At 40.0% G+C, this 26,101-nt stretch overlaps 1 protein-coding gene across 1 annotated transcript; it reads left to right on the plus strand.

Annotated features, from left to right (window-relative positions):
* Positions 1-4,044: 4,044 nt before the first annotated feature.
* On the plus strand, positions 4,045-25,310 carry CNGA3 (cyclic nucleotide gated channel subunit alpha 3). The gene is made up of 6 exons (XM_053971862.1): positions 4,045-4,145; positions 7,801-7,917; positions 9,365-9,544; positions 17,063-17,170; positions 18,066-18,172; positions 21,388-25,310. The coding sequence occupies exons 1-6, from the start codon at positions 4,045-4,047 to the stop codon at positions 22,791-22,793; spliced, it is 2,019 nt and encodes a 672-aa protein (XP_053827837.1). The 3' UTR covers positions 22,794-25,310.
* Positions 25,311-26,101: the final 791 nt, after the last annotated feature.

The following is a 26,101-nucleotide window of genomic DNA, read 5'->3' on the forward strand; positions in this document are numbered from 1 at the left end:
AGGAGTTGCGAATGTAGGGGTAAAGTTGAATCTGGGAAAATGAGTTGTAGAGTGTTTTGTCTTTGTTTCCCACCATCCAAATCTAGTTTAATTTGCATTAAATGGAGTTTTCCCCAGTTTGAGCCCATTTTGCCTGTGATGACAATTGATCTTCCAATGTCCTTTTTCTTCCTGTTATTTTTCTTGATCTATGATAAGTTTTCTCATCTTACTTTCTCCCACTGGGCTGGTGAGGAGTGGAAGTGCAGTAGCAGCTGTGTGGGCATCTGGCAGCCAGGCAAGGCCAACCCACCGCTCTACAGTAAAGATCATGGTTTTAAATATGAAGCTGAGCTCTACTCACTTCTTAAAACTGCCTTATGAGAACCAATGTTTAGTGGCAGCTTTGGGATTGCAGGTCCCAGATGGTTGGAGCTGTCTCTCTGTGGCCCTGCAGAAGGTGTTTGCGGAGCCTCCTGACTCTTCAGGACATTCCTTCTGGTTGACTCCTGTTAAACTGCTCCTTTGTTAATTAGTTCCCATATTTTGTATCCAATGCTGAAATGCCAATCTCCTCCTTAGACTATTAAAAACATTTATCATTAGGATTCTTAGAGGCCTGAAAGGAACAGATATTTCATCTTCATCAGATAGTTAGTAATTTGTCAGAACTTTATGGGCTTTATGCAGTGCCAAACCATGTTGCTTCAGGAGGTCTCAGCACCTGCACTGTACCCAAATTATCTCACTGTTTATTTCTATCAGTCCTGTGTTCAGTCCCTTTCTACCACAGCTGAGCACATGTAACACACTTTCATCCACTCTTCCTAGCTCCTTCCAAAAATATATTAATGTGTTTTATTGCTTAATAGTAGAGTTGTATTTCTCCCTTCCTTTCCTCCAGTATAGTGCAGAATAAGAGCTCAGACCACACTGAGACCACAAAATTAAACGTGAATTTTGCAGCTGAAATGATTGTAAGGGATCTGAAATGAGCTGAAATTTTACCTACATATTTTTATTTTATAACTTTTTAGTCTTAGGGTGAGCAGGCCCCATTTTCATTTCTCTCCCCTTTCCAGGTCTTTAATCATTCTTGCCATGCTGCTATTCTGCTTTATCTTTCTGATTTAGAGAAGGACTTGGAGTCTTCCAGATAAGTCTGCGCTGTTGTTTCATGGAGCAGTTTTAGTGGGTTTTGTGTCACTAACATGTTCCCTGTACATGTTGTCTGTTGCTGTGTCAGCAAGCCTGCCCTGCAGTGAGCGTGCTGTTTCACTGAGCTGTACCTATGTCCTAAGTTCATAAACTGGTTTGAGTTGGAAGGGACCATAAGGACCATGTAGTTCCAACTCCTCTTCCACTAGGTCAGGTTGCTCAAAGCCTTGTCCAACCTGGCCTTGGACAATTGCAGGGTTGGGGCATCCACAGCTTTTCCGGGCAACATGGTCCAGTGTTTCAACACCATCATAGTGAAAAACTTCTTCCTAATATTTATTCCAAAACTACCCTTTCAGGTTCCCTTTCTGAGTGCATATGGTTTATTTGGAAGTATGTAGGGCAGTAGTTTGAATGCTTTTCACCTGTATTCATGGGTTTCCATTTGCCTGTGTTGCACATCACTTACCATCAAATTGAGAAATTGCTTTAGTTGATGTTGGCCACCTGCACTCCTGAGGTTCCCTGCACTCCTTTTGTTTCTCTTGCCTATACAATTTTTTGCCATGCTGAGATCTTACTGTATCTCCACTTCATCTTTCCGTCAGCATCATTAACAACAGGTTTTCCTATGGAGCCCTGAAGGAATACTGTTATTAACTTTTGCAGTGGTGAAGATGACTATTTAGTCCTGTTCTTGCTTTCTATCTTCTCGGGTTTTTTTAATCCAAAATAGTGTTTGGCTTCATATGCTATTACTTTTTTTTTTTCTTTCTTTTTTTAGTGGCATAGCTTTTGAAAGTCTGAATAAGGTTTCCTGTATTTAGTGCTCCACTGGCATACTCAAGCCTTTCAGAAGGTTTGGAATATCTAAATCCAATATCTACTAAAAGTGTTTAATTCCAGATTAGTAATATCCAATTTCAGCCATTTCAGTTTTAAGTGCAAAGAAATAATGTACTTCATGTTTTTAACCAAACTTTTGGGAACTGATGCACAAATGCATCTGGAAACCCATGTGCCACACCTACAGCAATTGAAACATAGAAAAGCATTGTTCATTCATCTCCAGTTTCAGAAACAATGTGTCTTTTCGGTGAGGGAATCCATGGTGTTGGTAGCAAATTATCTACATCGCCCCAAGACTTCAGGAGGGTTTCATTATCTCATGCTTTTATTGTTTTAACAGTTTTTTTTTTATTATCTGTGTGGCTTACTTTGTTTGAGGTTATAAACCAAGTGACCCTTGTTTTTAAGAACTGCTGTAGGTAGACATCAATCCAATTGTGAATCACCAGAACTGATGAGTGCAACTGTTAAGTGTCAGCGCTAGTCAAGAACTTTACTCAGTGCTAAATTTGCTCTGAAATTACAACTTCAGAAAAAAGGTTAATGCTTTGTTACTTATGAATAATTCTTCCCACTATCAAGCTTTTAAAACTCTGAGTTTTGTTTTTAACATAAATTATCTGCACTTCAGAAGTTAATTCTTCAGAGTGAACATTCCAATCTGAGAGTGGGTTGAAAGAATTCAATTTTTAAAATATCAATGTGTAATAAAAATGCCCATTTTTTCCCCAGTAAAACTTCAGTTAATCAGCATGAACAAGGTTCAGTTTAAGGTGAGACACAGACACTGACTGATTTAAACTGAGGCAAAATTAATAACAAAAATTTTGAATATTAAGTGATGCCCAAGGCTGTTTCTAGAGTAATTTAATTATTTCTGGATGAAAAGAAATACACTTTAAAATATATTAAATAATTTTAAAAGCTGTATATTATTTTCTTTAATTGTCTGGGAATTGAGTGGAGGGTAAGTCAGGTATCTGGTTTTCAAAAAAGTGGGTGCATAATGTTCTAACCATGGCTTGTGAGCTTTGCTTCAGGAATAATTCAGGTCACAAAGTTTCTGAAAGATCTGTATTTCGTTTGTGTCAAAGGTGGATCTTGTGTGGTCAGTGAGACAGAGGATTACAGGTGAAAAATGGGCACGACCTAGTGTGAGGGAGTTGACTGATCCTGAGAGAATTTAATTCTAGTCATATTTCAAACAAAAAAGGTTCCTGAATGGAGTTTCTAAACCATTTTTTTTCCTTTTTTAAAAATTCAAATCTTTCACTGAAAGTCTTTCAGTCCTTCATTTGTAAGACACTTGTCTTGAGTCTTAAAACTCGTTTTGTAAGTAGTAGATGTGATATGAATTTGGAAAGGCATTAAAGATCAAATCTGGAGCGGAATTCAGACAAAATTTTTAGAACTTGTAGGAGATGAGCTGCTAAATATCTTAACAGAGACTGTTTTGAAGCATTGTAATAAAACCCCCTAGTGTGTGTGTTTAGTGCAGAGTTTTAAAAATATAGAATTATAACATGGCCTACATTAAACTAAGGGATAAATGTCATTAATTATCTGCTTAGTTAATATGGATTTTTGGCATAAAATTCTTAATCATAAAATAGATAAAATTAGCACAGGGGAATCAATATGAAGTGGAATGGGTTGTCCTAGCACATGTATTACCTGGCTTTTTTTGGTTGACTTTCTCACTAAACCTCTTTTAATGAAATTTTAAATGCAATTTCATTATGGATAATAGGTATGATAGTGTAGGTAGTCCATAAAGCCTAGAGACTAAAAGAATATGGTGTCATGTAACACTTTTTCTTTAGTCATGATGAATCTTGGCTAACACTTTTTTTTCTGTCTACTGCAAATAAATCAAGAAACACATGTCATATGTGTGTGTAAATATCACTGGCTGTTCTTCAAATGGTTGAAATTGCTTTTTGCTGTTCCACTGTTTTAATAAAGAACTATTTTTGAGTACTGAGCACATTCCTTTTGAAGCCTTCATAATTTTTTTCCCATTTCAGCTGTCATTTAGATGTTGATATGTAAAGCAAAATGGCAAAAATCAACACCCAGCACTCCTACCCTGGTGTACACAGCCTGTCTGTCAGAACTGCTGATGAAGATATTGAAAGGATTGAAAATGGCTATATCAGGTAATATTTTCCTTTCATCAGAGCGCAGATTGCTGCATAGTTTGTGGAACTCCTGTAGCTCTGGGAATGGGAGCAAGAATTATGGGAATACTGTGTCATGATATTGTTGGCCCAGTGCACTTTACAGACTTGACAGCATGTATTCAAAGTACAGAGGAGGCAGACACAGAGACGTTGTCATGGTTTGCAGTTTTGGAACCAGGAGCTGTAACACCTCAGGAAAAAAGCCCATTTTCACATCAGTGGGAATTACACTAACTCATTAAAGAGAAACCTCTTTCTCAAGTCACCACACAGGGTCTGTGCTTCCAACAGGGTATGTAGGATTTGGTGAAGAAAAAGATCCTTCAAGCACCATGCAGTGAGAACCCTTCGGAATGTTTGTTTTTTTTAAAGCAGCCTCTGCAAATTGCCTAGTTCATGTGATAGGGAGAATCTGTACTATATAAAGAGTATCAGCTTTTTTGTACTGGATTTACAGAGTGTCTCACTGTACAGAGGAAATGTAATAAGAGGAAATTTACATTCACCTTTCTCTAGTTTTGATGGTTTTAAAGTGGCTGTTTGAAGCCTGCCACTGAGCTTGCACTTACCTATTGCACAGTACCAGTCATTCCTCTAGACTGGGCAAAGCCTGCTGGGCCTGCAGAAAGATGTCTGATGATCCATAGCATCTCTGAAGGCTGGAAAAAATTTTCTGCTTTTGGTTTGTTATGGCCAACCATCTCCTCTATGTGGATCTTGTCAGGCTGTCTCTTGCTGTTCAAATGCACACCCAAACTAGAGCACCCAGAATCCTGATGGGCTGATGGAACTCCCTGCATTATGGTGATTTTTGGATTGCTTGTCCCTATTCATCCCTGCTATGGATGCTCTGTTTGAATTGTCCCTTTTTTATTTCTTGCTTTGCTTAACATCATACCTTCTATCACATAGATGTACCTACAGTAGTGAAAGTGGATCTGATTCATTCTGCACAGTAAAGCTTGCTTGCTGTTGTTGCACTACCCCATGGCCTCCTTAGGGAGATTTAAGAGCCCTGTCCCTTTCTCTCCATTAACAGTGATGTGTTAGAAAAAGTGAAAACACAGATTGAAATGAACCTCTTCCTTTCCTTTTTTTAAATGTCCTATTTAGTGGATGTCAGTGATTGGCAGCTCACAGAATGGAATTAATGGCTGGGATGTGAGAGTGGGGTTATAAAGGTTTAAATGTAGAATTAAATCCCTGCAGTCATCTGCTATTTCAGAGGCAATGACTTTGACAGATAGAGGGACTGAAACATGAATTGCACTTTATCATCATGGTGATGGTCTTGAAAAAGCATTTTTTAAAGGAAAGTTTGATATTATCAGCATTAATTGCAGGACTTCGTAGATGGGTAAGAAGGAAGATACAGTCTTGCTCTGTAAGAGATTTCATATTTAAGATTTTTTGAGTTTTGAAATGAGTGCTGCTAAGTATATACCGTATCTTTATAATGCCATTAAAAATGTGGGGTTTTTTTGTTTTTTTGTTTTTTTTTTTAATTCATATTTGTTTTAGAATATGTCTGTACCAAAAGATAGACACCATCCAGGATTTTAGGTTTTTTTCAATTTTACATCAAAATACGCAACTATAGATATTGGGTAAAAAGCACATTTGCTAGAGTAGCAGCATTTCTTCTTTGCCTTTACCTTCCTCCAGCTCCTATTTGCTATAGTTCAACAGAGCAATTAAACACATTACTTAGTTCTTAATAAAGTCAGTGGGTGTTAAATTTATGCTTAATGCTAAGGATGTGCTTAAGCACTTTCCTGCTGTGAAATGAGGTGTTACCAAGAAAAAGCATTCACTGCAACAGTTAACAGAAAGCTGCTACTGATCTTTAAAATGTTCTACTCATTTATGCTGCAGTGATTCATCTGCCCATATTCTTACTCTGTAGTGTTTTATAAAGTTGGTTCATTTTGTTAAAACAAAAATCAAAAAAAAACCCCAAAAAATAACAAAAGAATCTCCATTTTTAAAATCGAGCCTCTGTATAGAAACAGCTCAAATGGGAGAGGCAGCACATTAACTTATAGACACAGGCTGGCTATCTAAAGCAGAAAGTAGGATTCAGTTGTGCCCTGTAGACATCTGGATTTCAGTGTCTTTATGTGAGCTGTTGCCTACATTCCTGCTGTCCTGAGTGGAGATGTAGTAGTACTGATGGTCAGCAGCACCCAGGGAACTGCTCAGCTTACCCTCAAATTCAGTAACTCTTCAGGCTCCTTTGGCTCTCTTGATTATGAGAGGTATTTAGTTGCCTGAAATAGGCATCTAATGCTATTTGAGATACTATAGAGTATTTGAAGCGTTTAGCTGGCGCTAGTGGATGTGAGGAGAGATCTGTGTGCTCTGGAGAAGTCCAATAAAGTATTCTGAAGCGTTACAAATTGTACCAGACTCTATTCTGAAGCAGCTGAATCAAGCCCTGAGATGGCCATTGGCTATAATGAGAATTTAGATACTTCTTAGGTACTGCCATTAACAATATTAGAATTTATTCTAAGATCACACAAAATGTATATTACTTGGTAAACAGGAATAAAATACTTAAACCAGCCATGGTAGTTGTGTCTAAACCACTAACTAGTCATGTATCTTTTCTTCAGCAGGTCTGTAGGCAGTTTCTCTAGGAAATACTAAAAAAGGTGGACAAACTCTACTATTCTCTCAGCATTCAGCTCAAGAGAGTTCTTGGGCTGAATGTGGGCTCTGTGAACCTGGTAATCTGTGATGAATGTCTGTTCCATGAGTTTGCTCATTGTCCCTTAGAAGGATGCTGACTTTGTCAACCACAATATTCTCAGCACTGGCAACATAAACTAGGTTTTAAAATTTTTTCAATGCTATATGGTGTTTTGTTATTGGAAGAGAAGTAGAAAACAGTTAACAAGTTGAGAATCCTGGGACTGTCAGGATCTATTTTAGCATTGTTCTTTGGGTAGAAATAATAAAGTTTTAATTCTTTGTTTGTTAGTTTCTCAGCTGTGAGTGCACATAAAATTGAGATGTTGATTATCCTTTTGTGGGCATTCAAAATGCTGCTGCCAGCTCCTATGAAGATACTGCAAGTATCATTTTAGTTAGTGTTTTCCTAGCAATACAGATTAACAGACCCATGTGAGAGTTCTTGTTTCCATTACAAAGGGGGGAAAAAGTAATTCTTAATGGACGTAAAAAAGTCTTGTAAAAGTGAATACTAAAGACTGAAAAACACAGAGAAAACCAAGGAATACTAAAAAAAAAAAAAATCTGGAGTGAACCTTCATAAAGTCCAGCTTCCAGTGAAATCAATTTCAAAACTCTATTACTGGAAGACAAGGCTAAAATTTAATCTTTTTTTCCTCAAATGATAATTTTTAAGTGCTAATAAGTCATCTTTAGCTTCTGAGCTTGCTGGAATGTATGGCAGAGCCTCCACTGACTTCAGTTCATATTGGATGGCTCCAGAAGAATAGGAGCACAGGCTTACCAGTAAGGTTATCAAATATATGCGGTGTTACTAGGGAGAGGACAATTTGCTGGACTGTTTCCTGATGCAGTGGTGGAGAGAGCCAGATGGGGGAAAGTTTGGTGAAGGCTGCATGGAATTCCTTTAAAAAAAAAAAAATTGTTTTTGCAGAACCCATTCACTGCATGAGGATGCATCTTCAGAACTGCAGGGAGTCATTTCTGTGGAGGGAGGCCATGTACCTGAATCTCAGGCGAGCTCCTTCACTGGCAGGGGAGCAATGGCAAGGTAACATACTAACTCATAGAATTTTCAGTATTAAGTTCAATTTGCTGGAAGAGACTGGTCACAATTTGGAGGCAAAGAAAGAAGAGCCATCGCTTTCCAAAGAAAATGGATGGAGTCCAGCTGAAGAATGTCTATAAGAAGTAACAGAAGTTGCATTTGACCTTGATTCATCACTCACTTATTGCTAATGAAAGTCTTAGAATCTGAGAGAGGCTGAATAAACCCAAAGACATTTTTCAAATATAAAAAAAAGAATTATTTTTACATAACTGTGTCTGAAAATACGTTGAGTGCAAGGGAAATGCATGAATTGAGGCCAGACTGTAAAATAAATGGGTAAGTGTTTGGTTCTGGCTGATAGCTGGTGCAGTGTTTGTTTCCTATCCAATAAAACATAATGATTGTCTCCTTTTGGTACATGGCTCTGGAAAGGGAAGAGACAGGGAGTCTTTGTGTTTTGAGTGCAAGCATTTCTCTCAGTTTTTAGAATCCAGTTATGTTTATAACAGATTTGGAGCTCTAGTCAGCAAAATTGAAGCCAACCATTGTCTTAAGTTGTTTGTTTCTGAGACTTAAATATAAGCTGAACTGGAGCTTCAAAACTTTATTGTGTCTGCTTTGTGTCTGAGACTTCAGGGCTCTGCATTCAGATACCATTGTTCCATGCAACACAGACCACAGTCACTTTAAGCACAGTGTATTTCAAAGAGCAAAGAAAAAAAATATTGTAAAACTAGGGTAATTTAAAGAGTATTGTTCACACTTCATCATTTTGGATAGTGGAGAATAAACTTAGATTTTTGGTTTTCAGATAATGACACCAGATGTAGATGACAAAAGTCTGCAAGAAGTTGAGTTTAGATGAGAAAAGATTATAGGTGTGTGTTTTGTGTAAACATAATTCACATGAATATATAAATTCGTACTGTGAGCTTCCTTTTCAATCTTTGCTTATAATTTCTTTACTGTTTTTCCAGATAGATTGAATTACATGTGTGTGTAGCTACAGTTATGTATGCTCTGAATATACAGGGAAGTTTGTGATGTAATGTAAACATGAATGCCTAGCAATTTAAATATCAGGGTAAGACAACATGACTCTTAAATGGAAATTCCCAAGGATCTAAGACAACTGCTTCTGATGGACTTCACTGAGTATCTCACTTTGAGATGTAAAGGCCCCCACTCAGCAAGAATTTTCTGTTGCTCCTGCAGTGGGCATACAGTAGAATACGAACTGATGTGTGAGGTATTTTCTTGATCCACTGCAGAAGGAGATCTACGAAATTGTGGCAAGTGACTGGGTTCACACAGTTACTCCATCAAGTTTAATTTCATTATAGGTGAAGATGTGGAGAAAAATCCTGGGCTGCTGTTTGTGGGGATGTTTTAAGCCACCTCATGTTTCTCTCTGGCTCAGTCCATTTTGTGTGTGTATTCCATGCAGGCTGTCACGATTTGTCTTATCTGTAAGGTCGTGGGCCACAAGACACTCGCACCATGAAGACCAAAGGCCTGATTCTTTCCTGGAACGTATCAGGGGCCCAGAGCTCGTAGAGGTGTCCACCAGGCAAAGCAACATCCGCTCCTTCCTGGCTGCCCGTGAGCGGCCCGGGGCAGCAAACAGGTAAGAAGACGTGTTTGTAACTTCAAGTGAAGATGACTAACTGAGGTTATCAGTTTTCTTGGTACTTAGGACGTAAGTTGTATTTTAAGACGAGAGTAAGGAGCTTAGCATGGGAGATGAACAGAGTATCTAATGCTGCCCAGGAATCTTCACATAACTAAAGTATTGCACTTTCAATGGACTTTCTCTTTCCTCCTCAAACACACTGTGACCAAGATCTTGAAGTAAAGGATTTTGATCATGCTGCTTCAGGCAAAATGATGTCTCAGAACTGGAATTTTATCATACGCAACTTGATATTCTAAACTGCTCTCTGCTGAGGAGAATGCAATTTCTGTTTCAAGAATCTAAGATATTTTTACTTTTGGCTTTTCAGGATCTTAATGTGCATTATCTGCAAGTGTTAGGAAATTCTAAAGAAGCACTAGTGCAAAATGTGTAATTGCTTTGTTATATCTACTCAGAAGTCCATCTGATAACATTACAGAAAGTTTCTGATGCAGAAATGACAAAATCATTTGGATGCTGACTTCACTTATTAACACATATGTGGTCTCTGGTATGGAAGGCAGTTTCAGTCTTAATTTTTTTCCAATAAAACTAAAGAGAAACCTTTATGTGTTTACTGTTCTTTGACGTGATGAATTATTTTTACTCTATAAATACATGGTGTTTTAAATTTAACTCCAGCTAAAATGGGAAAATGAAATACCAAGAGAAAAGCTGACTTTCTGTTTGGCATTAGGCTTTGAAGCAGAGACTCCTGTATTTTTTTCATAATTAAAGACTGGTAGGTAAGCAAGTAATTAGTTTCCAAAATCTCAGCAAGCAATTCAGATTAAAGCAAAAACCTTTGAAGGTCTGTGCATTACACAGGTTACTTTGATTTGTTGTAGTCCAGCCCAGCCTTATTATCTTCACTTGATCTGCTTCTTAGAAATTCATCTCAAGAGCACATTTTATTGAATTAGCCAGACTATTGCCTGATTTCTCAGGTGTCTGGATCAGTAGCAACTGCAGATGGGAAATAATTAGAGAGAACAACATTGATCATGGGCCAACAAACCTCTGCATAAGGCTATTTGAAATTAATTTGAGGGCACCCATCCTTGCCTTCTCAGTTTTATGCTGCTGCTGGTTGACAGTAACTCTCAGTTGTTGGATCATGAAGGCTTAATTCTGCAGCAGTGGGTAGGTATGCTTATTACTTATCCACAAGCCTTGACACTACATCTGTGAAGAGGACTTGAAAGGATTGAAGAAAGCTTAAAATAGTAGCCCAGTGAGTACAGGGCTAAAAATAGTGAGGTGCGTCTTGCCATGCACTAATACGCCTAAGAACAGGCTTCAGACATCAGATGTGGTCACAAATGTGTATGCCAGGCACATGACAGAAAGGAACTGGTGCCTGGAAGCAGTTATGCAAAGGGGCTTATCACAACAGTCAAAATTGACCTTGCTAATCTTATCAGTACATATGTGAGAAGCTCGTGAGTCCGTCTGTCATGTCGGTAAACACGTGCGTGAAACGCCAGCAGCCTTTACTTACACTCTTTAATGTGTTTTATTTAACTTGCTTGCAGTCACTGGCCCTTGGCCAGGTTCAATGTCAACTTTAGCAACAACACCAATGAAGAGTAAGTACTGTTAACTTCCAAAGACCTTTCTACTACCAGCGCCTTCTCTTTTTCCCTATCCAGCCTAGTAACATTTGTAGTATAAACTCCTTAGTTCTTGTTAAGCCTTTCCTAAGAGTATAGTTTTATTACAGAGAAAGGTCTAGTTTTCTTAGTATGAAAAACATCCTTTGTGCTCCCCGTGAACTTCTTCTTGTCTGAAGTTACCCCTTCCTCTTGAGGAGTGAATTTGACTACCTACCTAGTCCCTACCTTCTGTAGTTCAGCTGGCTGATTTTACTGCATTACCAACTGATGCATTCATTTTTCAGTTTTTAAATGAGATTCATGTGTAAATTTTCTAGTAGTGGTTTTCCTCTTTTAACACACTGGTCCCTTTTTGCAAACCAAGTGCCCCAAAAATTTCAGGTTGTCAAATGAGAAGTGGATACTGATGAGGGCACCAAAACCCATTTATATGTCCATCTTTTAAAAGTGTGTGTTTCAGTTTCAGCAGGTACTGTTGTTTTAGAGAGAGTGACAGGCACCATAATAAGGCTGGTTGCCACAGAATGTCTGACAGAAGCTGTCCTTTTGAGTTTATTTTATATAATTGACAAGCTATTTCACAGTGTTACACCAAAGAGAAATGTATTAAACAATGTGAAGAGCTCCTGTAATTTAAAATCACCCAACATCAATGTTTGTTGCTTGTCTTAGACCACAGCAATCTGAAGACATATCTGCTCTTTAGTGATCCAGCAGCAGATCTGTTCTCATGCATAATGATAGTAGGTTCTTTTCATTGCTTTCCAGACGAAAACAAAAAAATTAAAAGTAATCAGTACATCTTCTGATTGTGTCAGAAATACTTCTAGAAAACTCTTGTTTTTTTTTTTTTTCCCTCCAGATAATTCTATCATAGAATAGTTTAAACTGTACTTTTTAAATGATGCTGCAAAACCTTTGTGCACATAGCTGAACAAGAGATCTTCCTGCTCCTAAAGCAACTTTTTGGTTTGGTTTGTGTAACTTTTATTCAAAAGGAAAATGTGTGTGCAGTGAACAGTGACAGAAATATGCAGACTTTTATTTGGACTGATATAAAAGAAGTGCTATAAGCTTGGAGCCGAGCCTGCTAGATGGAACCCAAAGGACTGGTTAGGACAGAAATACTTCTGCCTTACTCTGTTTCTGACAATGACTCAGGTACCTTGGGCAAAACTTTCATCCTTTCAGTGTTTCATTATTTTTAAATGAAGACAAGACCTGTCTGTCTACCTGCCCGACAGTCTGAAACATACTTGAGTTGCAAAGTACTTGACAGATGAGAAATGCAAATATTTGAGTCATTCAAAGACTATGACAGTGTTTTTATAAGGGCTGATGAAATAGATTTCTAAGTCTACAGCTGCACACAGCTTAGAAACAGCATGGATGCTGCTGTGCTGGGGTCAAAGAGGACAGACACAAGCTCTTTTATTAGTTACTGGATTCCAGTTTACTCAGTGTTACTGGTGAAGAAAAAGAAATGTGGACTTTTCATTATGTTAAAGACCTAAGTGTGCCATGTCTTGGGGAACTGCACATGATGCTTTCAGGTCTTTGATTATGGCCACCATTTTCCTCTGAGTGACTTCCAATCAGAATGCAGGTAGATGTGAGTATGATAAATTGGGAGTTACCACAACAGAAAAATAAACAGAGGCAACATGAATGGAAGAAACTCATTTACGAAAGGTACCTGTAGTTGACAGATGAGTTCATAGGAGATCTCAGGCCAGAGAAAAATAAGTGTTGGCATTAGATGATCTGTGAAATAATTTCTTTTCACTTTTTAACAAATAAAACACAAACATAGGAGGGAGTTGGAATTGTCAAAATACTGCCTCCAAGGTTCACCACCACTGAGACTTTTTGACTGATTTTCGATCTCAGCCTATTTTTCCCTGCATAATAAGATCCACACATGTACAGGTGGCTCTCCCCTTTGAAAATTCTGTTTACTGGTAGCTCTTCCATTCTGGTAAGAATGCCAGGCATTTGAAGTATTGAGGAGCTACATTAATGCTAACAATAGCAACTGTGCATTTGCCTTTAGACCAGACACCATGCATGGTAATCTGAAATGAAATCTTGAAATTTTTTAAACAGGAAGGAGTTTTGGGGGCAGATTTGAAAATGAAGCAGTAAAGTTCTGGACAGTCAGTCCAGAGAAATAAATTCTTGAGAAGCAGTCACTGCTGTGTAGGAATCAGCCATGGTAAATGAAAATCTCTTTCTTGCATTTGAGATGCAAGTAGAAATAGAAGATCAGTCAAGCCAAAGGTTTTTTTTCTCCTCCATTTCTCCTCCCTTGTACTGTGCAATTTTGAAGGTGTCAGTGGTGTTGGTCAGCTTGGTAGGTATTTCCTCGGATGTGGCAGAGTGTGGGATCTCGGTGTTTTTTAGCAAATGAGTCTTGGCTTTTCCAAAGTACACTCTGGTGGTGCATCACTGTGGAAATGTCTAAGTGTAGGAACTGCAACAGGTGCTCATTGCTGATTGGTGAAAGTTGCTACTATCTTAAAATTGGTGGCTGTCATCTCCTTTGGAGCGCTTCTTTCTCCCTGTATCAAGCACTTTCCTAGATGTGATTGCCATTCACAGCACAGCCCTTTCTGGCCTGAGCAATATGAGCAGGTGTGTGCGGGAAGCACAAGTCCTGTAAGCAGCACTATTACATACTCTGTCCTTGCTGTGGGATGTTGCTGTCATTAAACTCATTTGTCCTTTCTTGACACCAGTGCGAAGGGAGACTCAGACCCAGTCTTGGCAGTTCAGAGGAGAAAGCAGAGCTCCCATGGGAGCAGGAATCCATGGCTTTCATTCCAAGCAGACGTTATGTGTGGGGAGTGTTGTTACCTACACGCTGTGGTGTAAGGAACACTCTTAGGCTTTTCTGTCTGAGGGGGACATTTTCTGCTTCAAGGACTAGAAATGTTCAAATAAAAAAGAAGGAGATCTCAGATGATGGATTTTCTGCTTGTGCAAGTGAACACCATTCTTCACAACACATTATATTATTCTTGATCAAGGCATGTAGCAAATCTAGCTTTAAGATTAAGTATTGTCAGAATTTACAGAAAGATGTTAACTTCCTGTAGTTTTGAAAAGTGTTTGTGGGCCTGTCTGCCTAAGTGAACATATTTCAAGATTCTTCTGTTCAGACAAACCGAAGAATGGGGCAATTCAGATCCAGAGGTGATTAATTAATTAAAATTTTGCTAGTTTTAAAGAACAATGAGTGGAGATTCATCCTCATTTTTTATAATTACTATGAAAGCTTCAGACAGTCATGTTGAGGTTTTGGCTGTGCAAAGAACGTTGACAGTTTGTTAAGCCATTTCACATTCTGTCATCATTTGATAGGTTTCTTTTTAAGTGTCTAGGTTCTTAAGAGTCAATCAAACTGAAAGCATTTACTTAAAATCAACCTGGTACACTGATGTCTGAAAAGGTCAAGAAGGTATGGGTGACTAATGCAGAGAATCAGCCAGCTGTTTACCTGATGTGATAGTGTGGTGGTGTCAGGGTGAGAGGTCTCAGCCTGAGAACCCTTTTTTCCAGTTGGATCCCTGCCCTACTCTGTCCAGAGTTTAGAATAGTTTCCCAAACCTCCACCCTCTTCCTTAACTACTCAGTATTGGTAATACTGCTAAGCCTTGTATTATGTTGTACAGCAAAAAGGAAGAAAAGAAAGAGGTTAAAGAGGAGAAAAAAGAGGAAAAGAAAGAGGAAAAGAAAGAGGAAAAGAAAGATGACAAAAAAGATGACAAAAAAGATGATAAAAAAAAGGAAGAGTAAGTATAAAGAATGAATGTGTGATTGTAACATGTCTCCTACACTACAAAACATGGTATAGCATTTCATTGTAACACTTGTACAGTTGTTCTGTAGACTGCAGATTCTTAGCCTGTCAAATCTTTAATACATTTTCCCCTTTGAGAAGTATTCACCTGCTCAGCAAAGTTGTTGTGTCTTGAAGACCTGTGTTTAGGTCTTTCAGAATCACCTTCCTATGTCAGTAAAAGGGAATTGAGCTACCTCTGGTCGCTTTGAGTTGAAGATCACTTTTCAATTATGACAACACTTTAGGACAGCAGCCTGCTTTGCAGAGCTGCACGGACTTTTTTTTCATTGTTCCAGAATTTCCATAAAGATTCAGAGCAAATGAACCAAAAGTTTGGTTCATCTTACCATGTAGAAATATCTTACATGAAGAAAATTAAAGGTTTGCTAATAAGTTTACTTATTTCACTGACTAGTTATTTAATTACTTAGTATGGTGCAGTTCCTTGCTCGTGATCACTAAAATTTGCTTCTTTTGGTCAGGGGATGGTGTATTTCTCCAACAAAATGAGGTAATTTGAATGCTTTTGACGGAAATTGATCCTTTTCTTGCTTTGTTTCCCTAAAGCTGACCCAAATATAGCACAATTTACTATTACCAGTGATTAAAAGTAACAATGATGGCAGACAAAAAGAGAATGCTCTTGAATGCATTTCACAGTTGAAGAATATGTTACAGTAATATACTGTAGGTTTATATGTATGTATATGGTGGCACATGCTATATAGACATGAGGGCATTCCAAATGGAATCTGATTGATCTCAAGATCTTTATTAATGAAAGCTTTTAATTTTTTTTTTCCAGTTACAAAGCCTTTTTCTAAGCACTCTCTTTTGGCTTTAATTACTAGGTAGTGAAAGTGTGAACTTTGCAGTAGCCTAGAGTGTTTTAAAACATCTTGTCAAAGAAAATTAGTGTTTTAATGTCTACTCTGACATATAATGACAATATCTCATGGTCACCAGTTTTGAGGTGGTGACCAGTTTTTTAGAAAAAATGGTTTAAAACCAGTAATGAAGATGGTAAAGTAAATACTTTTCAGATTAAAGCTGCTTCCTTTACTCACATTGCCTGGATATTCAGCTGACAGCAATGGCAATGCCAGAAATACACACAGATTTGAAATAAATTATCATTACATTTTAATATATTTGCTTTCTTTGAGATTAGGAAAAGTCCCACAAATACATATTCAAGCATTGCCTGGTCACATATTCTGCACACTATTATACAGTCCACAGATCAGTTTTACTGTTGAAATAATTTTGCAGCTGTGGACCTCAAATCCACTGATGTATATTTCCTCTAATTACAAACCTAATTGCTCTCTATTCCATATCAACCTTTCTCATGCTGGAGATGGGCATTTCTGAGCATACCCTGTGCCATTAGCCATGCTGTTCTTCAAATCTTTGCATTTCAGGCCTTTAGCTTCCTTTAGCATCACTTCCTTGTTGTGAGGCCTAAGGAGCCAGGAATGTGGATGTGTGAAATTTGCCATGTTTCAGCTCTAGTCACACACACTGTATGTGCATATGCACACAGAGTTTCTTACTTGTACAGACATGTTTTACTTGTTCAAATGCATGCTTATACAGTCATTTCCATAATAGAATTTGCTAAAAATCAATAATTAGCCTGCAAAGGAAGGCTCTTTCTCTAGCAAAGAAAGGTAACCTTCTAATTGGAGCGATAATAAGAAACATTTAACAAGTAAATTTTTTTTTCAGTGTGGGGCTTAATACAGAATGCTGTGGGTTTCAGCCTGGGAGATACGAATGTCTGTGTTTTCCTTTCCACTCTTACTTACTTTTTCCAAAGTTGGGTCAACAAAGAAATAGAGCTTGTCCGATGGGATGCCTGGTATCTCATCTGCACTGTCTGCATGGATTCTTTCTCTTCTCAGGCAGCTGTGAGTTCATGGTGAAATGAGCAGCCTCAAGAAGAGGGAAATCCAGCAGGTTGCTTGCTTAGATTTCCAATGCAAATCTGCATATTTTACTTTCCAGGCAGAAAAAGGAGGTCTTTGTGATAGATCCTTCAAGCAATCTGTACTACAACTGGCTGACTGTAATTGCAGCACCCGTGTTCTATAACTGGTGTATGCTAGTGTGCAGGTATGGATTTAAGTTAATAACAATTTCACATTTCAATCATTATGTTTCCCATGTAAATCACCCTCTTATCTCCCTGCAGTATCTTTTGAGTGACTTACCTAGAAGGTTTACAGTTCATACGCCCTTAGGGATGTATGATATTTGTACCACTGGGAATAGATTGCCAGTGTTTCTTTTTTTTTTTTTTCTTTTCCTTTTTGTCTAAAAGCAGGTGGATGTAACTTGCAGTGTGTCCTCATGAGCTGGTGTAGCCTTTGTGTGCCACCTGCCGGCTGGCAGCTGAGCTGTGTCCTGGCCACTGCATCCCTAAGCACTGCCTGGGATGAGGGCTTCCCACCACCCAGGAGAGAGCAGAAAGAAGGCATGTGGGCAGTAGTGTAACCTCTTAAATTCATATAATGCATCTTTTGGATGCTCAAAGGGCAGGAAGAACTCAAGTATTTCTTTTCCATGGTAGAACATAGAAATCAGTTTCAGTGAAAGTGATGGAGAGCTGTAGAAATTATTTCCTTACACTGTGTAAGATGGTAGGGAGAGATGAGGATGGCTTGCCACTGAGAAACAGATCTTTTATTTGGGAATTATCTTCATGGAGATGTGTATCCTGTGAAATCTGATGCACTTTCAATTGTAGGGATATGTGTAATCCTCCATAAGTGCACTCATGTGTCATTTATGTGTTTGAGTTTTATTTCTGTCCAGAACACGTTTGAATTCTGAAAGATCCTGGTGTCTGTTTGGACATAGCTCTAGTGTGCAGATGTCTGGACATGGAGATATGCTGTAATATTTCTGTTCCAGAAATGTGCATTAACATGCTGCTAGAGCATGTAATGCAAGTACTCTGCTTATGCAGTTGGCCTAATTTATTTTTTTTTAAACTTTCTTTCTTTAGAGCCTGCTTTGATGAGCTACAAATGGACCATGTTAAAATGTGGCTGTTCTTGGATTATCTCTCTGATATTATCTATGTTATTGACATGTTTGTCAGGTTCAGAACAGGTGAGTCTTTCTGGGATTTTACAGTGTTTCAAATACTACATATATATAAAGGATGGAAACAAAAATTCCCCTGTGGGGTATGACCACTGTAATAGCCTGTCAGAGTACAACAGTGGGGGTTTTCAGAAGATGAAGCATCTGATCAGCTTGGATTTTTTAAGGCCATACATTCCAACACTTGCTCTTCACTTGTCTCTAAATTCAGTTCTGTCAGTAATAGGCATACCAGATGCTGAGTGCATAGCCACTGTAACAGGCTGTGTGGGGAAGGGACAATAGGGCACTTGGGGCAGGAAACCAAATGCACCCCACAAGTGCTGTTTTCTTAACCAAGCTGTGCAGCATCCTGGTCAGAAGTGGTTATTGAGTTGGTCAAGTGCTAGACCTGGCACCCGTCTCAGCCTTCAGTCTGTGGTCCTATGCCTGGAACGGCAGTGTGACCCCTCTGCCACCATCTGTGCTTCCTGCAGCCTCTACAAGGTCCTGGCAGGGTTTTGCACTGCCTGGTGATGGGATAGGGTTAACCTAGGAACCTCTGCTTAGGCCCTGCCTTCCTGGAGGAAATGTGAGCCCAGAGGATCTGTGAGGGCTGTGCCATGCTATGTATGAAGTGGTTCTCTTCAGCTTCTTGTCCCTGGTTCTGTAATCCAGGCAGGCTGAGATTCCAACCTTAAAGTGGTATCTGTTTTAAACTGAGCAAGGTCATAGTATGGGCCTAAGCAATGACATACAGATCTGTGTCACCAAGTTACTGAACAGTCCTTGATGCACTTTGGTGCTTGCACTTTGGCCCATGCCAGAGAGCACCCAGTGTGTGGGGACAGCTAGGAGGACAGCAGAGGTTGGGTGTTGTTCGTGGTGGTGTTTTTGGAGGGGCCTTGAAGAACTTACAAGTGAATAGAAGCTGTCATAGTAGCTGGTCTTGGGCCAGAAAATATCTTCTGTCTCATTCTCTTCACTGGTACAGACACAGCTTCAAAAAGTCCCTTGAAAGGGTCCAAAACAACACTGATTTAAAAATGAGAGTAATTTTAGATCTTTCATTTTAACATCTTACCCATTTTTATCTATTTGTTTATTAAAAGTTGTGCTGACAGCTTGATGTTAATTATGGCCTGTGACAAGTTGTAAACATAATTACAAGATGGGCTAAAAATGCTGTCATGTGGGAAGCACACAACCCATGGCAAGCCAAATTCTTAAACTTAGCAAGTACCTTGTTCAACAGGAAAATCAGTTTCAGGTACCAGCTGAAATCACAAGAGTGCTGTATTTGGGGCAGGATGGGGAGGGGTGTTCATCCTCTTTGTGTAGTTGAAATGTCAGCTGTGCCAACTAAATTTACCTTCTGCAGTTACATCTGTTAATGTAATGGGAAAGAACACAGCAGAAATTAGGCATGTCCGGGCAAAGCAAGTTATAAATTTCCATGGGCTGTCCTGATAATGATTATATGGCTGTTAAAGCCTGACTGGAATTTGAATTTTCAGGCCTGGCTTGCAGCTGCAGAATTGCTGGAGCTGTCTCCCGAATGCTTCAGTGCAGGTGTCTGCTGTAGTTCCAGGCACTCCAAGAAAGAAGTCGCTTCTTTTAGGTGGCAGAATCTTTTTCAACTCCCTTAACAGTTCCTCCTGGCTCTGCCTTTGCCTGCTGCCTTTTCATGTGAGTCCGCAAGGTCCATCTGTCCTGAGGACAGAGGTCCTGGAAGCCTGTGGAGAAGAGTGAGACTTTCTGCTATCTGAGGGCAGGGTGTGCCTTTGAACTGAGATCTGGGTAGCCCCATGACTACTCTATCAGCAGCTTCTCCATGGTGCATTTCTGTCTAGCTGCAGGGCCAGTTGGACTGCATTTCACCTATTTGGTGACTGTGCACCATGAAACAGAAAAGATTCATGTCTCAGCAGCTGGTTGTGTTTAGCATACCCTGTGCTCTAATGCTTTCAAAAGATTTTACTGTAAGACTTTAGTTCCATAAGGGAACAAAAAGCCAAGAGATTTTATTTCCTTTCAGGAGGAAGAGGTTTTCAAAGTTATTTTTCATAAGTGTGTATCAGAAATTGATCAGTCTGGCCAGCTTTTCTGTTTAGTTGTACAACTAAAGGGCATATTTGACCAGCTTTATCAGCAGTGTTCTGGGAGGCAACACACGCATGGCACAGGAACTACTTCCATTTGTAGTCGTGTCAGTTTGCAGATCCAAAGCCAGATACACACAAATAGATGTGGCATTTACAGATGAACCACACATTCCAGAAATACCATGCTCTGTAGGGCACAAAGAAATGCAGCTTGGCGTTCCTCAGCAGAGGCTTCCCTGAGAAAGCCATAAGGGCCTTGTAGATTGCTAAGGGGTGAGTAAAATGTGATAATCCGTGATACACCGGGAATGTTTTGGTTTTTTCTCAGTGGACATTTTCTCCTGAGTGGCCCAGGGGGCTGACAGTTGGATATTTCCATTGCAATTGCAGCAAATATTTTGCAGTGCGTAAGTTGTTCCTTGTGGAACATTTTTAATGCCCTCAGAGGCACAAAAGAGCACTGTGGCTGTACTGTTTGCAGCAAAGGTCTCTCACTGCAGTTTATATCTACTTGTAAATTTTAAAAATCTAATACTTTTCAAAGTTTTTGGAATGAAGAACTATTGATGTGTGAAAGGCTGCTTAGCAGTTCTCTCACTAGAAACACAAAGTGCAAACCAAGGAAAATCATGTCAGTTTTAACATTGGACACAAGAGGAAAAACATGACTTAGGGAGGGGGGTAACTGCATTTCTTTATCTCAAGGATATCTATATTGTTTGGAAAAATTTCCAACAATCTATTATACCTACTTATTCTTGGTATTTATTTTAAAATATTCTACTCCTATTTTATACACACTTGCTTAACTTCAGTTATGACTCACGCCAATGATTCATGAAAAATTAGACACTTGAATATCCCTCTTTTTTCGCAAAGATACTTAAAAGAAAAAGATACAGCTGTCGCAGAAAAGAGTGGAAAGCCTCCGGGAGCACTGTGGTGATAATAGAGTTCTTAGTCATTATATATCAGCTTTGAAACTTGATTAAAATATTTAAATATGCAATTAAATGACCTCAATATCTGTAAGCATAACAGTACAAATTTTAACATTCTTAGGCCTGAAATGTAAGTTACTCACTACTGTTGATAGTAGTTTTATTCTAACAATGAAAATCTTTTTATTCTCTGAAGGCTTCCTTGAACAAGGCTTGCTAGTTCAGGATGAGAAGAAATTACGAGAACATTACACCAAAACTGTGCAGTTCAAACTAGATGTGCTGTCTCTTGTGCCAACAGACCTGGCATATTTCAAGCTTGGTTTGAACTACCCCGAGCTCCGATTTAACCGCTTGCTGAGGATCTCTCGGCTCTTTGAGTTTTTTGACCGTACTGAGACCAGGACAAATTATCCAAACATGTTCCGTATTGGCAATCTGGTGTTATACATTCTTATCATCATCCACTGGAACGCGTGCATATACTTTGCGATATCGAAGGTGATCGGGTTTGGAACCGACACCTGGGTGTATCCCAACGTGTCCGTTCCGGAGTATGCGCGCCTGTCCAGGAAGTACATTTACAGTCTGTACTGGTCGACGCTCACGCTGACGACCATCGGAGAAACACCACCCCCAGTGAAGGACGAGGAGTATCTCTTCGTCGTCATCGACTTCCTGGTGGGCGTGCTCATCTTTGCCACCATTGTTGGTAATGTCGGCTCCATGATTTCCAACATGAATGCTTCCAGGGCAGAGTTCCAGGCCAAAGTGGATTCCATTAAACAGTACATGCAATTCCGAAAAGTGACTAAGGATTTGGAAGCCAGGGTTATTAAGTGGTTTGATTACCTCTGGACCAACAAGAAAACAGTAGATGAGAAGGAAGTTCTCAAAAATCTGCCTGACAAGTTGAAGGCTGAAATTGCCATCAATGTTCATTTGGACACGCTGAGGAAAGTGCGTATATTCCAGGATTGTGAAGCTGGACTTCTCATTGAGCTGGTGCTGAAACTGAAACCTACAGTCTTCAGTCCTGGTGACTACATTTGCAAAAAAGGAGATATTGGAAGAGAAATGTACATTATTAAAGAGGGAAAATTGGCTGTGGTGGCAGATGATGGCATAACCCAATTTGTAGTCCTAAGCGATGGCAGCTACTTTGGTGAAATCAGCATCCTAAACATCAAAGGTAGCAAATCTGGCAACAGGAGGACAGCCAACATTAGGAGTATTGGTTATTCTGATTTGTTCTGCTTGTCTAAGGATGATTTAATGGAAGCTCTCACAGAATATCCAGAAGCCAAAAAGGCTCTGGAAGAGAAAGGACGTCAAATTCTGATGAAAGACAATTTAATAGATGAGGAGGCAGCAAAAGCGGGAGCTGACCCAAAAGACTTGGAAGAAAAAATAGGACGACTTGAAGTAGCTCTGGATACATTGCAGACTAGGTTTGCGAGGCTCATGGCAGAATACACTGCATCTCAACAAAAGGTGAAACAGAGACTTGCCAGAGTAGAAACCCGAGTGAAAAAATATGGTAGTGGCAGCTTATCAGTTGCAGAAGCAGAGGCTGAAAAACCTGAGGAGAAAAAGCAGTAATGGAGTATTTATATTTCTGCATTTATTGGAGAAAGTTGAAGCACTGAAAGCCATAAATGTATGTAAATATGTGTGTGCATACATAGACATAATTATTTTTATATGAACTCAAGAGAATGGTTTTTAGCATTTTTAATTGAAGCAGTATTTTCTTGTAAATAGAACATTGTCACCTTTTTCTTGGGGAGAGATTTGGTCCAGCACATGGTACTTTTTTGTACTGAGAGTGGGCTTCTTACAAGTCATGCTCAGAATGTCTGTTGTGTTTGGTACCTGTAGGTCTTGACACATTGTCTCTTCCTGCACATCATGCGTTAAGAAGGCATTGTACTTGAAGTAGAAGAGATTAATTTTTTTCCTTTTTAAGAGCTTAAAAAATATTTATAGGGTACCCTGCTCTAACTTGCTACCTTAGTAGCCGATTAAATGTGTGGATGGATGTCTGGGTTTCTCAAAATTCTTGTTCTTTCACAGTCTGTGCAAACAGTTGGACGACAGCTAAGCAGTGTCAGGTACCTGGCCATTGCAGTGCACCCTGCATGTGTCTAAAATAGCTGTGGGTTCAGATACTTTAGTCTGACTCTCTCTAATGAACTGGGCTCTGCACAAAGGACCATGCTGACAGAGTAGCAGTGCTCATTCATGTCCCTTCTGGCAGGGTCTGTGACAGCCTTTGCTGCTCTGCAACTGCTTCACCAGGGGAGAGAGTTTGATATCCTCCCTTCATGTTTTTTTGGCCCAGTTCCATCTGCACTGGTAAAACCCTCACTTGGAAAGGAGTCCCCCTAAAGCTCACTGGTGGAAGGGTAATATGGTTTCACTGAACCTGGGAAGAGAAAAGAGGGTCCTAGTATGTGCAGCTCCCCTATGTAGGGTGCTGAGTGAACTCCCTTGCAAGTGGGCAGTCCTGAGGGAGGCTACTGAGAAATCCCATGGGCTGGCAGGGCAGGCTGTCACTTCCTGCCAGGCAGCTTGCTCCCATAAGAGGTTTTCTGCAAGGCAGGGATAACAAGCCCTGTGTTCCAAAGTCATTCTGGTCACTTATGCCTATGTTTTCTTCCTTTTTATTTCTTCTAAGGATGTCTACTCCATTTCCCTTTGCTGTTTACAGCCATCTTTTCTCCAAAGTAGTTGTCACACTACCTTGTTTCTACTAGTTAGGGACAATGCAGAAGATACTAGCTTTCATTTTTTGCTGTACAGTATTTTGCTGTCATGCAACTTTCCCTATGTTACTTTCATCCTCCTGTATCTCACTGGCTTTTGAAAAGTATGGAGTAGCAGAGGCTGTTCAGCATGTATGGCATGGGATCCTCCAGTGGCATTAGGTATTACTATGGGCAGTGTTCTGACTTTAGTTGTCCTCAGGCCTGACTTATGACAGCATCTGGGAGTGATGCCCTATTGGAAAATTGGTGAGAAACCCACTGAGAAGGGGGTGGTTTAACTGGGTGACAGTGGAATCAAGAGACAGTTTTGCTAAACTGAGTACAACTGCTAATAGTAAGTCCTTGTCTCCAGGCAAGCAGCTGTTCCCTTCTATTGACACTTCTGAGTCTGGTGAGGGAGACAAATCTGTCAGTGATTAAGGAATGGAGCTTTGCCAGCAATACTGGCAAAGGGACAACTGGGTAGTAATGTCCACACATGGCCCTTGTCTAAACTCCTGTTATTGTCAGCGTAGAAGCCAGCTATCCTTACGGATCTTCCCTAGATTGGGCTTAACCTCTATTATCAAAATATCCACTGATTGTAATTAAGTGGTTTGGAAAGTAGTCAAGATCTGTTTGTGGCCAGTGGCACTCAGGACTATTGCTCCATCAGCTGAATCTTGTCCTTATTTTCTTTAAGGGTTTGAGAGAAATGGGGGAGCTCTGAGAGGCTGGTTTTGGCAGGGGTGTAGTGCCCTTGGTCCCACCCAGAGGCAGGCAGGGCTGAGGTGGAGCTGGGTTCAGTGCAGGGTACCCCTGTGAGCACAGACAGTGCCATCACAGGCTGCTCAACTTGCAACTTACACCTTGTGACAGAGCTGGGTACCACACTCGCCTTGGCTGACATTCACTGGTGTGACTCAAACCCACTGTATCTGATAGGGGTTTCATGCATATTGACATGTTCTCCATCAGTCATCATTCTCTGTAAATACCTTACTATCTACCCAACATAGCACAGTTGTTCCAGCCCACTAAGTATATATGAGTAAAACTGTTTAAAGTACTCTTTATACCAAATTTATACCTGTTTAAAACCCTAAAAAACATGGGACTGCATCTTTACCTGATGGATCAGAACAGCCTAATCTATCAGTTAAATACATGTTTGCTCTTCCCTTTCCATGCTTCTTGATCTGGTTTTCATATGCCAGAAAAAGAGCATTTTGCTGCTACTGGCTTCAGTCACTTTGAAACATAAAGCTTCTGGCATGATGAAATCACATCCTTTGGCATCTTTCATCTCTGTAAGATGTTTTTTCCTCTTCTTTAATGTGGCTACAGCATGTACATTAAAATATTTTGAGTAATGTTCAAGCAACTCTGTGTTTTCTCTTACCCATATCCCTCTAGATTTTAGTGTTTCATGACAGACTTTGATCATGTCACCATTGATCATGTCCACATGGCCTGGAAAATTGTTAGCTGGAACAGAGACCTGAAGTGACAGAAAACTAAGTGGGAATGGTGGTCTCCCATCACTACAGGGCAGCTGGCACACAGTTTGGTCCTGGGCTGAGTTTTGACATCATCCCTGTGTTTGCAGATACCACACAGGCACAAGAACCTGACCATTATGGCACTGCCCAAGGGGTGCCAGGTCCCATGGGGCACAGGGCCTGCCAGGTTTTTCAATGCTGCTGCCACCTGTCTCCTGTCTTCCCAGCTCCAGGCAGGGTGACACAGCAGGGACAGTGGCTTGTCTAGCAGAAATAAACGTGTGCAGCTTTCTGCTACTCGCACACAGGTCACCTACCAAAAACTGCCTGGCACAGACTGGGCTGGGCTGGTTCTTCAACCCTACCACAAGAGAAAGCAAAGCACAGGGCAGTGCTTACAGAGCATTTGACCATAAGCCCTGACTCTAGAAATAGGTTTAATGGCCACAGCGCTCACTTCACATGGGCTGGCACTGCTGCTCCAAACTGCCTGTGCTGAGTGAGACACCAGATGGGCAAAGTCTGAGAGGTTTGAACATCTGCTCCACATGCAGAAGGAGAGGAGAGGTGGCGGAGTGGCACACCATGCTCCAGCTACTGCTCAGAGTGAGCTTTTCCAGGGAAAGGGCCTCAAGCCTTCTCAGACTCTGTACCCTGA

Source organism: Vidua macroura, chromosome 2 (genome assembly GCF_024509145.1).
Source record: "Vidua macroura isolate BioBank_ID:100142 chromosome 2, ASM2450914v1, whole genome shotgun sequence".
Taxonomy (NCBI): Eukaryota; Metazoa; Chordata; class Aves; order Passeriformes; family Viduidae; genus Vidua; species Vidua macroura.